We start from the raw sequence: 16,779 nt of genomic DNA, 5'->3' as shown, positions 1-16,779 counted from the left end.
GGTGCAGCCTTGTAGTCTAATCTTTCTCTCGCTGTCTTGAGTTTTGATTCTTTCCATTGGAAGAAAGTGAAAATGAAAATTGATTGCTGTAACTGAAAATGCGTTTGAACGTCACAAATGCTTTACTATCATCACTTCCACTCGCTATACCCTCTTCCTACGTTCTCTTCGCCTCTTCCAAATTCAAATTCACATTCCCAGTAGGAATTTGCATTCGCGTTCGTGCTCTCAACACCTTCTCCTCTCTCCCAACTACTTGCCACGATGACAACGATGATTTGTTCGCCCCTATTCCCACTCCCCGCCACGCTGACAAAACCACCAACGCCATCGAGAGAATCGCCCTACGTTTGCGCAACTTAGGGTTAGCCTCCGCCGACCACGCCGACAACGATGACGACGATTTCCTGCGTCGCGAATGGCTTCGTCCCGATGAGGTGCTTTTGCCGTGGGACAAGCGAGAGGGGGAAGAGTGCGAGGAGCACGAGGAACAGCAGAAGGAGAAACTAAAGAAGAAGAGTGTTAATGCAGTGACGCTGGCGGAGAAAACGCTGGAGGAGGAGGAGCTGCGGCGGTTGCGAACGCTGAGAATGAGTCTTAAGGAGAAGGTCACTATCCCCAAAGCTGGCCTGACGCGAGCCGTGCTCGACAAGATTCACCGGCAGTGGAGCAACTGCGAGTTGGTGAGACTCAAGTTTCACGAGCTTCTTGCTCAGAACATGAAGTTGGCTCATCAAATTGTCGAGGTTTTTTCCTTAACAATGCAATCCCTATTTGTGTTAATAACTAATGTTCTTGTGTTTGAGTGATGAGCATTTGCAAAATTGATCTTAAATGGAACTGATTGCGAAATTTAGTTTTGTTAAAATTGGTGATTTACATTTTGATATTTTATTGTAGTAGCAAGTTAGTAGTAAAATTCAACATTCTGAATAAGATTTTTTATTTAATGCAATGCAAGTCACCTACAGTTTTTTTAACTTAAAACTTAATTTTAGTTTCGAAATCAAATTCTCTACATGAAACCAAACATATGAACATTTACTTAAAATTACTTTAGTCAATATGATTTTTGAATGATTCAATTTGAATCCTTGCACCTACTTAGGCTTGGTGTGGGAAAGGATATATCATGTTGTGTTGAGTGTTGAATAATTTGTGAACTGAATTGTTGTGACCTTTCGCAGTGTAGAACTAGAGGGTTAGTTATATGGAGGTCGGGGAGTTATATGTGGGTGTACCGAGGTAGAAATTACCAAGGGCCGATGCAACCGATTGAAAAGGAAGGAGATGATCGAATTCCTGTGCCAGCAGCCGGGGACGCGGCGCTGATGCTGGCAAAGAGTGAGGCAGTTTTTTGGAAGGAGGAGAACATGACTCCAGAAGAAGTGGAGTTTAACAGGATGCTTGATGGGTTTGGTCCTCGTTTTGTTGAATGGTGGGGCACTGGAATACTTCCAATTGATGCTGATTTACTTCCCCCCACAGTTCCTGGTTACAAGACGCCTCTTAGGCTTCTTCCTGCTGGAATGCATCCACGACTGACTAATGATGAACTCACGAATATGCGGAAACTTGCTAAATCTCTTCCTTGTCACTTTGCCTTGGGTAATGTTTGGCTGCTATGCTGTTTTGTTGAATTTTTGTTCCTTTTACTAATATGAATTTTGTGCTGATTTTTATGTAGGGAGAAATAGAAATCTTCAAGGTCTGGCATCTGCTATTCTCAGGCTGTGGGAGAAAAGTTTAGTTGCAAAGATTGGAGTCAAGCGTGGTATTGTGAATACAAACAATGAACTGATGGCTCAGGAGCTGAAGGTTTGTGCTCTGTAATTTCATATTTGGTGTTAGTTGCTTGTGCAATTGAGAATGTGTAATGGGTTGCTGAGCCTAATAAAATGGAAAATCTGAACGATTGAATTATTAGAATTAATGGTGCTGTTAATATGTCAAAGGCCCCTTAAGTCTTCAATGGTGCACACCAAATATGGTATTTGTTAGAATTAAGTATCCTTGATTCTTTTTCTGAAGCTGTTGGCTATAGTTTTGGTTAATTGAGATATAATAACTAATAGTCACCAGCAAAATTTACAATTGCTTTATGATTTTATCTTTGAGAATTAGTCAGTTTGCCTGTTCCATCAACTGTTTCAGTTAGCAAATAAGAAAGCGAAGAGTAATGAATTTTTTTTTATATACTTGAGCTAATCCATTTTCTCCAATTGTTGTTGTCAAAATATCATTCACTAGGTAGTGTTGAACTATTTTTATTTTCTCATACAAATGAATATTATATTGAAGATGCTAATCTGTTTTTCTGCATTGAGTCTGTGTGTAAATGCTAAATTTTATTTACATAGTCAAATGGTGCATTCTTTTGTTGCTAATTCATGCTCATCGACTAGTTTGTTTTTCTTTCATGGTGCAGAAATTAACAGGAGGTACTTTACTCCTGCGGAACAAATATTACATTGTAATATATCGTGGGAAGGACTTTGTTCCAACCAGTGTGGCTGCTGTTATTGCTGAAAGACAGGAAATGACAAAACATGTGCAGGATGTTGAGGAGAAGGTGCGGTGCAAAGTTCATGACATAGCTCCTTCAAGGGAAGATGAATCAAAATCCCAAGCAGGATCATTGGCTGAGTTCTATGAGGCTCAGGCATGCTGGGGAAGGGATATATCTACTGAAGAACGTGAGAGGATGAGGCAAGAGGTTGCCAAAGCCAAGAATGCTAAGCTTGCCAAAAAAATTGAATGTAAACTAGCTGTTGTAAGTATCTACTGGTTTTGTGAAGGTTATATTATATATGCTTGGGAAAGTAATCGTGTTATATTGATAGTGCCTTGCTTGTTGGAATCAAACTGGAGTAGTCATACTTTCACTGTGAAGAGGCTTGTTGGAATATTCTGCAGATTACCATTAGGTTGTTGTTGGGTCATTATCAGTGGAACTATTGAGATGTCATAATTTTCGTTGGATCTCCTTTCGTTGCAAGATCTTGACTTCTTGGAGTTAAATACTGTAACCTACTTTTAGGTTTCCAAAAATTTAGGATGTTATGTTTGCCTTTTAGGGGTTATATTTCAGTGATGAAAGCTTTGGAATGGACCTTTCAATAATTTGGTGTAGAAAAAAATATTTAACGACCCTTGGTACTCAGTCTATAAAGTTCAGCTTGGCATGAGGGGCTTTTGAATCTTAGAAATGTGGTAACTTTATTGCGTGCATTAGTCTTTAGTAAAACTCAGCATCTGATCCTTTAATGGAACCGTGACATGAGAAGTGGCACTAAAAGGGGCATAAATATTGATAAGACTTAGAGATAGCCCTAGGTTGGAATTCTGGATTAGTGTCAATGTAAATCCTTCAAGTTTCAACTTATCATTTTACTAACTGGGGTACATGCTTGTCTTCTTTCAGTTTTATAAAGTTCATGTTTAACTTTAATTTGCTAAATTAATATTTAAAACTCTAAATGCATGAACAGGCCCAAGCCAAAAGGCTTAGAGCAGAAAAGCTATTAGCGAAAATAGAAGTATCTTTGGTTCCAGTTGGTCCTGATTATGACAAGGAAACAATCACAGATGAAGAACGTGTTATGTTCCGTTCAGTTGGTTTAAGAATGAAGGCATACTTGCCTCTTGGTGAGTAACATGTGGCTGTATAAAAGTTTCTTTATTACAATGATGCACAGTATGAACAGCTGTTAATGATAATCTGCAGGTATACGTGGTGTTTTCGATGGTGTCATTGAGAACATGCATCTGCACTGGAGGCATCGAGAACTTGTTAAATTAATAACAAAACAAAAGACCCTTGCTTTTGTTGAAGACACGGCTAGGTTACTGGAATATGAGAGTGGTGGAATACTAGTAGCAATAGATGAAATTCCTAAAGGATTTTCTCTTATTTACTATCGTGGAAAGAATTATAGGCGACCTATGACTCTAAGGCCTAGAAACCTTCTAACAAAGGCAAAGGCATTGCAGCGGTCAATAGCCATGCAACGGCACGAGGTTCCAATTTTATTTTATTTTATTTTTAAGTTACATATCTATTTTTCTCATTTTTGTATCTGTGGTGTATCGTTTAATCTTGAATAACTTGTGCAGGCTCTGAGTCAACATGTAACTGAATTGGGGGAAAAAATAGAAAAAATGAAAAAAGAACTTGTAAGTACTCACTTATCATAATTTCATTATTTATATTTACCTAAATGGATTAGTTGGTCGCATGTAAAGTATTCGCTTATGATATTCTTAGTAATTTCATTTTAACGCGAAACAATAACACCTGCATGTAGTATTTTCTTGTAATTGTAATTCAGTTTCTTATAAAAGGTCTGGATACCAACTTTGGGATCTTATATGGAAAACGTATAGAGTCCAGTGAGATTTTATAATTAAATTTATTATCATATGAGAGAGGCTTAAGATGTGAACGATTGACGAAAAGAAACTAAAATGCAAATTAGTTTTTGATCAGAGTGAAAATTAACTATCTACTGGTGGGGTTGTTCTGCAGAGTGAGGATGGATTCTCTGACGGAGATGACAATTATGGTGATTTCAATGGCGAGGAATACAGTGATTACAATGATAAGAATTCTGAATTTTAGTACTTTGAAAAGGATGGGTTTCAAATCTATGAAGGCAGGTTTACATTTTGCAATGAAGTTAGTTCCTCCTGAGTGACTTCTGCCATTGCCTGCAGCCAGCTAGGTATATATAAACTCTGCTTTCGATCGCTTGTAGGTTCATAATTGTGATTTTCATATACTGAATTTTAAAAAATTGATCTAAAATTTTCTTGAGGCTTATTTTTTTTGGTTTTATAAACACGACATAGTCTTTTCCTTTTAATTGCCAGCATAGTATCCTTGGCTTATGAAGAGGCAGGTTTACTGACAGCAGTTTGAATGGATCGTCTGTCTGCAGTTAAGAATAGAATATCTGGAGTCCTATTCCTTCAAAGTTCTTGAGGCATGGATAAGCTATGTTTTCTTGTACATTCTGACCCCATCCTTACGGATGCTTTTCATTCTTCTTAGTGCTAGGTATAACCTCAAATATAACTAGATAAGCTTATATATTTGTAAATTATTAAATGCATGCTTGTTTAACCTAATAAATAAAGTTAAACATCTTATCAGGCTTGTCTTTGTAAATGAATCGTGCTCACACATGACATTGCTAACTCATAATATATCAATTTTATTTAGGTCAAAGTTGATAACTGTTTCTGTGTTCGAGTTAAGAAATTAAAGATAAGAATATTTTAGTAAAAGTGTTATGACTAATTTTACTGTGATTTTTAATCGATGTGTTACTTTTAATTAAAGCGTTATCGATATTTTAACCAATATTACACAGACACTGATTAGAAAGACAACTTTATTATCTACAAAAAAATATTCAGTGACAATGATTTTCATTTTCGTTTAGAAAGTATTTTATAATTATGAGATTAAATTGTATATTTTATATGAATTACGTTAAAATTTATTAACAAATAGAATTTTATTTGAATATAAGTTGGATAAATAAAAAAAAATTAACTGCTTTTAGTTCTTTAAATATAATGAAATATTAAATTTTAATTTTTAATAATAAATTTTAAGAATAGTTTTGAAAATCTCATCTAAACTTGAATTTTAATATTAAAGATGAAGAATATATATAATATATATATATATATATATATAAATTTTGAAGAACTAAAACATTTTTATATTAAAATCAAAATTTTATATTTCATATGCTAAACATATAATTATATATTTTTGAATTTTATTTAAAATAATTAAGTTGCATAAAATCTAATTATATTTAGAAATATGAAATGTTGAGTGTTATTCATCTAAGAATCTAGAAAATAATTTAGGAGTAGGAGTGATTTTTAAAAAACAAATATTTATTATTTTATTAATAAAAGGTGAAGATTATAAATAGAATTTCTATTAATTGAGTTTTATTTTATAAAAGTTATAATTTTTTTATAATTTTTCTAAAATTCTCCTTTATCTTCTATTTAAAATTGTAACACCTTCATTATTTAAAAAATTAAATATTATAGAATTAATTCTGATAGAGAATTTTATTCATTCAATTGGAGTAAGAATAATTTTTGTTTTTTTATGTCAACGAGTGTTTTGAGTTTAATGAGATTTGAAGTTTAATATATATATGACTTAAAATAACTCAAATGTGAATTTCTTCTTGTTTGTAAAATATGCTTAAATTTTTAATTAAAGTTTGTTTGTATATTTAGATCATTATGCGAGGAATAAAGAAAACATTTTTTTAGTCAAAGAATAGTTTTGTAAAGAAAAGGAAAGTTTATTATTATTATTTTGTTCAAGTATTAACATGTTTGTGAATAGTGCAAGTGGGGTTTGGGACACTAACCATTGTTGGATGCTTACTTGATATACAATTCTAGTGGTCTTGACGTTGGGCATTAGCTTGTTTAGGCTGATTTTGAGCATTAGTGCTGACACTTAGCATAAATGTGCTATGTAAAATGTTCTAACATTGGAAATTAAGGGTGTTTTATGATTTATAAAGATTTTCTTGTTTATTTGTGGTATGAATGAGAGTAATTTTATAGAGAATTGTTTCATTATATATGAGTTTGAATATGTATTGGATAAGAAGTCAGCCTAACTCTATTAAACTCATGAATTATAAAAAATAGAGTTTAGGTGGTGAGAGTTTTATTTATACATATCTGTGGGATGTTAAGTTTGCTTACAAATCACTTTGAGATGCACTCATTAAAATTCTATGTACATTCTAAAATTTATTTTAGAAATGCATCACTTAATTTATTCCAAAAATTCATATTTGAAGTCCAGGTTGATATTTATATTTAGAAGCAACTATGTATATTTCCTAACTTGAACTCGCATTTCTTCAACGTATCTTTATCAACATAGAACATAGGTTGGATGATTTCTGCATATCCGAATGTCATGTTTCTTTTATATTAATATTAAATATTACGAAGTTATTATATTTAAAATTTTCACATTTTGTGAAAAAATAAACAATAAAACTAATAACCGATTTTACAAACCATAATAAAATATTATAAATTGTATATTCCATGTGTCATTGCCGACAGATACCTTGTCTAAATTTTTCATCTATAAGGAACACGTAAACTAAAAATTGAGTAATTAATTGTAAGAATATTTATTATTATAATAATCATATATAATAATAAAAATTATTACCAACATAAGTAACTATACTTTCAATATAATTTATTATGTGCTAAATATTTTATTATTAATTATGATTCTTTTTTTCACAAATCTTTTTCATTCAAAATTTTATTATAATGAAAAGTATGTTATTTAAAATTCTCCTACTTAGCTTTAGAGGTTTGTGGCTAAGTAGAATTAAAATAATCATTGATTACTCATTTATAACTTCCCTATCAAATCTCACACATCACATTAAATATGAATTTAGCTTATTTCAAAGTAAATTAATGTAGTATACAGAAAATTACATATATTAGTACAAAATTCATGTCTCAACAATAGGTATAAAAATGAAACACAATATATATAACATAGTTTACCGTGTCAATTGTGTTCTCTTTTTCATTTCATTTTTTTTTTCATCTTTCTACTTGTTCTAACTAATGTTTTAAGCTTTTTTGTAGAAATCTAAAAAGTTTATTCTCTATTATAGAAAGTTTCATTATTTCAGCAAGAGAGAAAATGAATATCAAACAGTATGAAACACATATAATCTAGCTTCCGAATTTAAAAATAATAATTAACTAAACTTCATTGTACATATTAGTGGAAATATAGTAAAGTCTTGGATGCAACTGTTCTGTAAGGATTTTTCCTTCACATTTCTCATCCAAGTTAATTCTGTTGCTACAACCACCGAGAAGCAGTCCAATAAACTTTGACAGATTACAACAATGCACGAGTAATGTTTACAACATCAAGAGTTGAGTCTGGTTTTCTCTTGAAAAGGTAGTAATTAACAACCTTAAAGAAAGTGATTCCATTATTGAACTTAGAAATGGAACCATTTTCATCTACAGCACAATAATTCACAAGCTAGGTTTACACGATTTACACAGGCACTTCACCAAATGGAGTCCATATTGAATGGTTGCTCCTGCAGTTCTAAAGCTCTGGAAGAAGCTGAGACACTGAGATTTGGAGTGAGATTATCAGTTCCAATATTATTGTGAGGAAATGTTTGAGGAACGTACGTTGCAAAGTGATCACCAGTTGCAGCTTCTCTTTGTTGATATGTACTCCTAAGCTGCAATGCCCTGAGAAGCAATGAATTGACAGAAAGGTTTGGATTCAGCATCAACCCAGAAGGCCATGGAAGAGATGGAAGCTCAGTTGCAGAAGGCCAATTCATGGTCGAGTTCATGTTTGTGCTGACATTGCTGGGATCACCAGTGCTGTTGTAAATTTGTGCTGCAACACTAGATGAATTTGCAATGCTATTCAGATTTGGTAGGTCTGCATCACCAAATTCATTCGCCATTGAGGTAGGAGACTCTTGAGATGGTTGAGAGGATGATGTCTGCTGCGCTTTCTTTGGTGCTGAGCTCTTCTGGAAGACTCTGCAAATCACCCATTCTTCCTGCAGAAGTTAACAAAACCATCTCAGATAAAAAACTATGCATGATAGATAACTTTCGTTTTAATTCAACTTGTTATTTTTTAATAAATGCCTATAAACTATAACTGTGCTTTATCTTATAAAATACACTTTTCCATTTAAAGTAAATAGATTGTACTTTATTTCAGTTATATATGACTCTATATATGAATATTTAAGTACACCAAGTTATTACCAAGAAACAACCAAAATTACCACGAATCTGTGTTTGCGTGTGATATTTCAAGAAGACCATAATTATATTGATACATTTATTTAATGATGTTTAAAAGCTGATTATGTTGTTGTAAAAGATATATATGTGTTGAATTTTCAAAATAAGTTTAAACATTTTTCAAACTCAGTTATTGCATGTGCTTTCTCGACATATGCATTAGAATATTTCAAGAAAATGGTATATATATATTCTTGATGCATCCAATCCAATTCACGTAATAAATTTAAGAGTGATTTTGATAAGCAAAAAAATACATTTATTTATTTTATTTTAAATAGCTATATATACGTGCCTTTTTTCAATTAATATCTTTAAAGAAAAAGGTTTAATTAATAATTAATTTTCTCTGTCAACATTAAGCATAATAAGATATCTGAACATTATTGGTACAATTAAATTATTGAAAGCTTTTAACTCCAATAATTTTATAATTTTATTATGAATGAAACATTCTGCTATGAATTAAATGAATATTTTTGAGAATTGATGTCTGTTGTATTTATAAAATGAATATGATATTTATTGATAGTATATATATATATATATATATATATATATGTGAATGCATATATAATGCATTGATTTACTTACCTTAGAAGATCTATAGGGCTGCTTGTTTTGAAGTCTATATTCATGCATAACCCAGTTACTTTTCTCACCCCTTGGAGCTCTACCCATATAAAACACCAAAGTTTTCTTCATCCCTATCAAAACTCCACCGCCAAATATCTCCTTATCTTTTCCGGTGGTTTTCCAATACCCTGATTCCGTCGCTCGGTTCGTCCGAAGCCCCGTCGGATATTTCCGATCTTTCAGGCTGAAGAAATACCATTCCTTCTCCCCCATCGAAGCCTTACCTATTTCATATCACAAACATCAAATCTCTCACTTATTCCTACATGCATGCATCTCAAAATTATACTTGCAGATTTTAACGTTTTAAAACATATTAAAATGATCTTTAAAGTTCTAACGTTAGTATATTATTAATGCTCCAGAAGACAACACCAAAAAATTCAGAAGGAATGTCAAATTTTCTTGAATAACCTACAAATAAATGAGGAAATTGGTTTGAAGAACAAGACATATACATATACCAAGTTCGTTTACTCATTTAATTACGCTTCTGATGATGAAAATTAACAGACAGAAAAGGTATATTTTCTGTTTTTCTGACTTGAACATGTAAAATATCTTGCAAATAACCGCAAATCAAAGAACATAAGTACAAGGTCATGCAAAAGGATATTAATAAAAAGAAGGTATATATATATATATAGGTGTAGGTTTTGGAATTGAAGAGAGTGAAAAGCAGGTATATAATAAAGAGAGATGATGAGGAAGATGTGTAAAAGTGTACCTGGGAGGTCCCAAGGTTCAGATTTATTGAGATCAACAACTGCGACAACCTTGGATGTGAAGCTAACGTCAGACACTTTCCTTAATAAATAATATGTGATGAGTTCTTCATCTGTAGGATGGAACCTGAACCCAGGAGGTAGGTTTTCTTCCATCTTCTTAACTGTCAGCCCAATTAATTAACGGATTCCTTGCCAAAACTGAAAAACCTTCTTCAGAACTATAGTACGGAAAATAGATCATCCAAAATTTATAAGCTCTTTTTCATCACCATGAACAGCTCTTATAAATGGCTTCTCCGCTTTTCACAACTTGCATCCACATATTATTTTTAATAAATACATGCACAGCTAACTCTTTGACAAACATGAACTCTCCCAAAACCATGTAGTTTTTTTCTTCCTGTATATTAATTTTAAATAACTATATATATCAAGCTTCGGTTACGTATATCGTGAATTAATTCCAATACTACCACTTTGTTTTACGCGTATTTACTCACTCAAACCAAGAGTAAATATGAGCTTGAATAGTCCAATATTGTGCGTTTTGTGTTATAGTCAATAATCCAGCCAAAAAGTGTCATAATCAATTAGTATAAAGGGATGGGAAAATGTGTAGTATTTATTAGGAAGGCTAGTTGCAATTATTTGTGCACGAGGGGGTTGAGTCTATGTTACACCCTAATTGGGATATAGATTTTCGTCTACTATGATCCTCTTCAACTACCTTCACCCATTTCTACCCACCAAAACCTTTGCCAAACTTCTGCTATAGTCCAATCAGAACGTGTGCTTAATTCAAACCACATTCTCTCTCATTGTAGATGCTGTAGGTACACATGTATCAAACAGTGCCCAATACCTACCGTTATTCCTCAAAATTCTAACAAAATTACTCTCAGTACGCTAATTAAATGATCTTGTTTAACCAAAACGAAGTTTCATGTGTACATTAGCAGCTCTTACATTGATTAATGACTGTTAGCAAGGGGTGTTTGTGTGGACTATTGACATATTATTATTTATTTTGGTTAGTGTTTACGTCGACTAGTATTACTATGAGTGGTTAAAATGGTCACCAACCTTTGGCTATAGGGTAAACGTTTCCGTTGGACCTTTTCAATCGTATTTCATGGCTAATCTTCAAGGCATCCCAAATTTCAATCCTACCCAAAACTTTGCGAATCCCTCATTTTCTGCGTTTTTTAGGAACATCGATCGGGATTCTAGAACCAGCGTTGTTTTACTCACTTTTTCATTCGTTATACATAGGGATGGCAACAACCAATCTAAGTGAGCACAAGCTCATTGTTCTTATTAAGCCAAATAATTATAGAATGAATATTATTTTCTTCCCAACTTCATGTGTCTCTCATAAGATTTTTCTAGAAAAAAAATATGATCCTTTCTAAATTCGAGACACAACAAAAATAAATTAGACAAACATACAGAATAAGACAGAAATAACTGACATCACAATCTAACATATAGTTAAATGAAAATTTATCATAAAAATATTAATTTTTTATAAGAATCTGAGTTTTAATTTAAGAATCAAGAGAATTCTTTCACATATGACAAGACTCAAATTTTACTTTACTTTTTTATATCTCTATATACAAATACATAAGTTTAAGAAATTCTAAAAAAACTTAAAATAAAACTCAAATACATAAATCACAAATGCAAACTTTCGCAAGTATTAACTCCTTAATGAAGATCTCGACACCCTCATATTTGACACTAATTATAAAGACCTCCACATGATGCTTGAATATGATTGCCTCTCTTAGAACCACACACCTCTCCCTTTCTTAGAGTTGTACACCTCTCTTATAGAACGTGGTATTTGTTATGTAAATGATTACATATTATACTAGATTATTAACATTTTAATTGAGAATTTGTGTTTGGGAACTATGATTATTATGTAAGGTATTTATTATGATCATGTATTATATTAGATCATAGAGATTTTATTTAGAAGTTTATGATTGAAAATTATATTATTTTACAGGGTATTTATTATATAAATACAGAAGGAATAATCATGAAAAAAAAACATATACTTTCTATAATGGTTAAGGTTAAACACGTCATGTATCATTTCTTATGACATATGTAACACTAATCATTAGTATCATATTCTACGAAGATTAAAACTATAATCATCGTCATAGGACCACATTTTATGAAGATTAAAACTCTAATCATCATCATACGAAGTTTTCTTTGATGGACATGACATTTTTAATGCTTTTTTCTATATGATTATTCATTTCCAATCGATATAGAAGTGATTCTTTTATGACAATTCTTCAACCGTCATAAAAATATAAATTTTTTTATGTTAAATGCATTTATGATGATTCTGAAATTATTATAAAAAATATTCTTTTAGATAATTGATATTATATTTAAAAAATAAACTTTAAATCTAAGTTAGTAACTTTAAATTAACTTAATTTTATAAGCTGAGGTTGAGGTTTATGCTTTCATAGCATAAATTCGTTTTATTTTTAATTATGTTATGTTCAATATAATCATCTCCTTTTGCATGTGTTATGGTACAGCGGTGAAAGCAAATGAAAGATAAAAGAAGGCAGTAATGCGATAATTGAGTTGTACTTGATCGATGAATTGTTTAGCTTATGAAAAAGAAATATGATTAATTCAATTTAATATATTAGAATTAGGGTTTTATAATTGTAATTACTTAGTGGAGACTAAAGCAAGACAGATAAGACCGCCATCACGATTTAAGATCCGGAGTCAACTTTAATGACACAACAATTTTCAGTTGCAACCATTGTTATAAAAATTATCTTTACAATTTTTTCTTTTCTAAGTTAACCAACCAATAACCCTATTAGGTTTGAATAATATTATGAGACAAGTAACCTTTTTTCCCATTCATTTAACTAACCGTGTTATTTTTTTAGCATTTAACTGATTATATCAATGAATATTAATTATAATTAATAAAATTCTTCTTGTTGAATTAAATTCAAAGATTTTTTTTAATTCATTAATTAATTTAGAATAAATCTAATAAGTCATGTTTGGCATTGGATTGCAATAACATCTTTAGATATTTAAGCTATTTTGATTAGTTGAGGTTTAATTTTTTTTAACTCGTCTAATCCTACCGTAAATATTCAAAACCACCTTCCTTGTTGTTCTATGTTATTTTTTTTTTCCAATTCATATATGATTAAATCTCCTTTAAAGTTAATTAACAGTTTACACTGACCCTGTGTTTGCACCTAACTGCAGTAATATTAATCACAATATCTACTAAGCCGATCTAAATTAGTTGTAATTGACTTGATATATAAACGTTTAATATTTGTATTTAATATTTATAAATAAAAAATTTATATATCTTGTTTTGTTTTAGTAAAATATCATTTTTTTATATAACGTACAATCAATTTTTAATCTTTAGTACAATAAAAAAATTAATTGGTCTTCCTACAATAATTATAATTGTATTTGAGTTTTACTCGTAATAATTAAGTAATTGCACTGTTAAATGCTAATATAGATATTGTTATATGATATTTGTAACCAATTAGGTTAAATTTTTTTTTCTTAGTGAAAATTAAAATTAGTTTTTTTTTGAAATTTTGAATTAATTTAGTTTTTCAACTTATAAAATGTGTGGATTTAATTTTTTAAAATTTTGTTAAATTTATTTAAGATGGTTTCAAATGTGTTTCTACTTAACATTTTAAAGTGTAAGCAAGTGTTATTATGAAATGCATTTAAAACATCAAATAAACTTACTAAAATTTAGTTAAAATAATTAAATCCACATATTTCTAAAGTTGAATTGGATTTGAAATTTTGACTAATTTTAATTTTTATCCAAAATAAAGAACAAAAAACATATTTAATCATATATTTTATTTAGGTACTTCTGAATTTTAATGTTAATATAATTTTACAAAATTGATTGAATATTATTTAATGTTAATATATTTGGATGTTATGTTAAATAGTTTGATTGATAAGCTAATTGAAACATTACTATTCTTGAAAAAAATAAGTTAGGGAGTTAGTAGTCAAATGACTTTTTTTTTCATTATTTTGAGTTAAACATAGTTTTTAAAAATAAAATTGAAATAAAATAGTTTAATATTATATATTACATTAAAAAAATAAATTTTTTCTAATAATTACCATCTATCAATAATAACAAAAATATGTTGGTAAATCATATTTATCAACGGATTATCGACCAATAAATTAATTAATAAAGTGATTGTCAAAAAAGTTTATTATCCGTCCGTAAGTACAAATGACCTCAAATACATCAATTATATTTGTTATTAAAATGCGTGAAGGAGTATCCTCCTCACTCCCCCTTTCACTTTTGTTTATTTTTTTTCCTCTTCCACCACAACCAGTCTAGGTCATTTTCATCCTCATAGACCTTCTCCTTCTATATTTGTCTTCCTCTTCCTCAACTTCTTCTTCCTCACCTATTTCTTTAACTCAGACCACCACCACCATCAACGTTCCTGACAATTAATGACATTACTAGTGTGCGTTACCGACAAACCTCTATGTCAGCTACCAATCTCTACATCACTTTGTGGCCTTCATGACAAGCTTTCATTTAACAATTTTTCCAACAGACTTTACAAACTCATTCTTTTCAAACAAAAGTATCCGTCAATAAATTTAAATTTGAACTTCGTTAGAAATATTTGTCACTAAATTAAAGTTTATTAACAAATTATTGATCGTGAGTAATTTTCCATTAGTAGTAAACAAAATTCTTGTAGTATTATATATTATTAAGTTAAATAAAAAATAAACCGAAAAACCTTAAAAGTGAGATACTTTTTAAAATAAATTAAAATTTTGTATTAGTTATAATGTTTAATTGGAGATGTATAATAACTAATACAAATTATGATTATAATTAAAACATAAAGTAGCAATCATACTATTACTTTTTATAAATGATATTACTAAAATAATTTTGTTTTTGCTTTTGTTTAAACAGATAAGTAATTAATTTAGGAACAACTTAAAAATAAAAAATTAATGCGTCATTGAATACTGAAAATATCAATTATTTTGAATTATTTTTTAAAAGATTAAAGCTACATTATTTTTGAGACGAAAAGGTATTAACTAACTTATATATAAGTAAACAGAAAAGGTATATTAACTAAATCATATATAATGATATACCAATACTTTTTAACTATCGTAAATTCAAATTACAATTACTACAATGTATCAATTAGAAATTCTCCACTAATGTAAACTAGTTTTCTTATTATTGTTTTATCTTACAGTTATAGTTTTTTTAATTAAGACAAATATTAAATATTCGAGTTTTAAAATAATATAAATTTTTAAAATACATTATCTCCAAGCTTACTGTAAAATTATTTATTTTATGAACAAATACTTATTTTTTTACTTGTACGCATGAAGAAAGATTATAGGTAAACGAAAATATGATCTATATATTGTCAACAAAAATTGATTAACATTGAAAACTACCGGCAATAAATTAATTGGTCATAATATCTTTGAGAAATTTAAACAACAAAATAAATGCAAAAAGTATAACAATTGAAATTCTTTTGATTCGTGAGGATGTTGAATGTTGCAACTTAAGTTCTTCATACTTATTAATAATCTTTTCTTCCGTGGTGTGTTGCTAAATTCATTATTATGAACGGTGGACCAATCAAGACTTTAATCTAATATGCTACACGTAACGTCCTCCACGAAGCTCAAACTTTTGGTTAATGTGTGTATATCTATAAATAAAGATCTTGATGGTGATGATTTTATACATTGTGAGATATTAACAACGTGAACCCAAATCTTGTAATCTCATTAAGATGCTAATAGTTTAACTTCTACATATAAAAGAAAAATGCAGTAACAAAACATAATAACTTATATAATGAGTAAAGGTGTCTAAATAATCATAGTATGTGTATTATATGTCTATATGAATAAGTTTAGAGGACGATCGGTCACATATGTTTAAACCTAGAGAATCAAGATAAGTAATATAATAGCGGTCGAAAATAATTAGAGACCGAAGAGACGTTTCCAGCAATAAACATTTTCAAGCACTATCTCAAATTAAAATTACTGTTAAGTGTTACTTAGTAAGTAACGAGTCATGATTGAGTCGTGATTAGAGTTTTACTAATCACAAACTCATTCATAAAACTATAAAAAGAAGTCACAAGTAAGAAGGTAGGTAATTACATTTACCATAAATTTAAATATTTGTTTTTGACAAGTATTTTGAGTGCAAGGAAGAATTTAAACTAAAAATATTCAAAATTACCTAAGCTAAGTTGAAAAAAAAGGTGTGAAGATGTTTATGACTATACCCGACCCTACGTCCCAAACATATTTATCAATTATAATACCATATAGCTTATTCATTCTTTTTACCTTCATTATCAGGTTGGCTAAACTCTAAATAATAATCATATAATTAATATCACTTTTTCCTCCTGAGCCTGCAATCTTAGTAACC

The 16,779-nt window shown here is 30.0% G+C and overlaps 2 protein-coding genes across 4 annotated transcripts; one reads left to right on the top strand and one right to left on the bottom strand.

Annotated features, from left to right (window-relative positions):
• The first annotated feature begins 6 nt into the window (after nt 1-6).
• LOC124843898 (CRM-domain containing factor CFM3, chloroplastic/mitochondrial-like) lies at nt 7-5,170 on the top strand. Of its 3 annotated transcripts, none has more exons than XM_047320734.2 (9): nt 7-746; nt 1,188-1,608; nt 1,688-1,818; nt 2,429-2,773; nt 3,492-3,648; nt 3,728-4,020; nt 4,117-4,176; nt 4,529-4,724; nt 4,941-5,170. In XM_047320734.2, exons 1-8 carry the CDS (start codon nt 99-101, stop codon nt 4,619-4,621), a joined length of 2,148 nt encoding a protein of 715 aa, XP_047176690.1. In that variant the 5' UTR covers nt 7-98; the 3' UTR covers nt 4,622-4,724; nt 4,941-5,170. The 3 variants fall into 3 exon arrangements, with proteins under 3 accessions (XP_047176690.1, XP_047176689.1, XP_087950895.1); XM_047320733.2 differs by having other exon boundaries at nt 4,873-5,170; XM_088094769.1 differs by having other exon boundaries at nt 4,852-5,170.
• Nucleotides 5,171-7,768: 2,598 nt separating this feature from the next.
• On the bottom strand, nt 7,769-10,619 carry LOC124843904 (NAC domain-containing protein 20). Its single transcript, XM_047320739.2, has 3 exons — nt 10,250-10,619; nt 9,481-9,746; nt 7,769-8,633 (listed from the first exon to the last, which is right to left on the bottom strand). The coding sequence occupies exons 1-3, from the start codon at nt 10,401-10,403 to the stop codon at nt 8,118-8,120; spliced, it is 936 nt and encodes a 311-aa protein (XP_047176695.1). The 5' UTR covers nt 10,404-10,619; the 3' UTR covers nt 7,769-8,117.
• Nucleotides 10,620-16,779: the final 6,160 nt, after the last annotated feature.

This window comes from Vigna umbellata, chromosome 7 (assembly GCF_029865625.1).
Source record: "Vigna umbellata cultivar VRB3 chromosome 7, Vumbellata_1.0, whole genome shotgun sequence".
NCBI classification, from domain to species: Eukaryota; Viridiplantae; Streptophyta; class Magnoliopsida; order Fabales; family Fabaceae; genus Vigna; species Vigna umbellata.
The sequence above is the reverse complement of the archived record's forward strand: the minus strand, read 5'-3'. Positions and strand labels throughout refer to the sequence as shown.

What these genes read in the sequence shown, in the direction of transcription:
- LOC124843898 (XM_047320734.2), top strand. Translation starts at nt 99, where the DNA reads ATGCGTTTGAACGTCACAAATGCTTTACTATCATCACTTCCACTCGCT. An exon ending in TGGCTCATCAAATTGTCGAG is followed by an intron (nt 747 to 1,187) that starts GTTTTTTCCTTA and finishes GACCTTTCGCAG; the next exon opens with TGTAGAACTAGAGGGTTAGT. An exon ending in TTGAATGTAAACTAGCTGTT is followed by an intron (nt 2,774 to 3,491) that starts GTAAGTATCTAC and finishes ATGCATGAACAG; the next exon opens with GCCCAAGCCAAAAGGCTTAG.
- LOC124843904 (XM_047320739.2), bottom strand. Translation starts at nt 10,403, where the DNA reads ATGGAAGAAAACCTACCTCCTGGGTTCAGGTTCCATCCTACAGATGAA. An exon ending in TGAACCTTGGGACCTCCCAG is followed by an intron (nt 9,747 to 10,249) that starts GTACACTTTTAC and finishes GATATGAAATAG; the next exon opens with GTAAGGCTTCGATGGGGGAG. An exon ending in AGCCCTATAGATCTTCTAAG is followed by an intron (nt 8,634 to 9,480) that starts GTAAGTAAATCA and finishes TAACTTCTGCAG; the next exon opens with GAAGAATGGGTGATTTGCAG.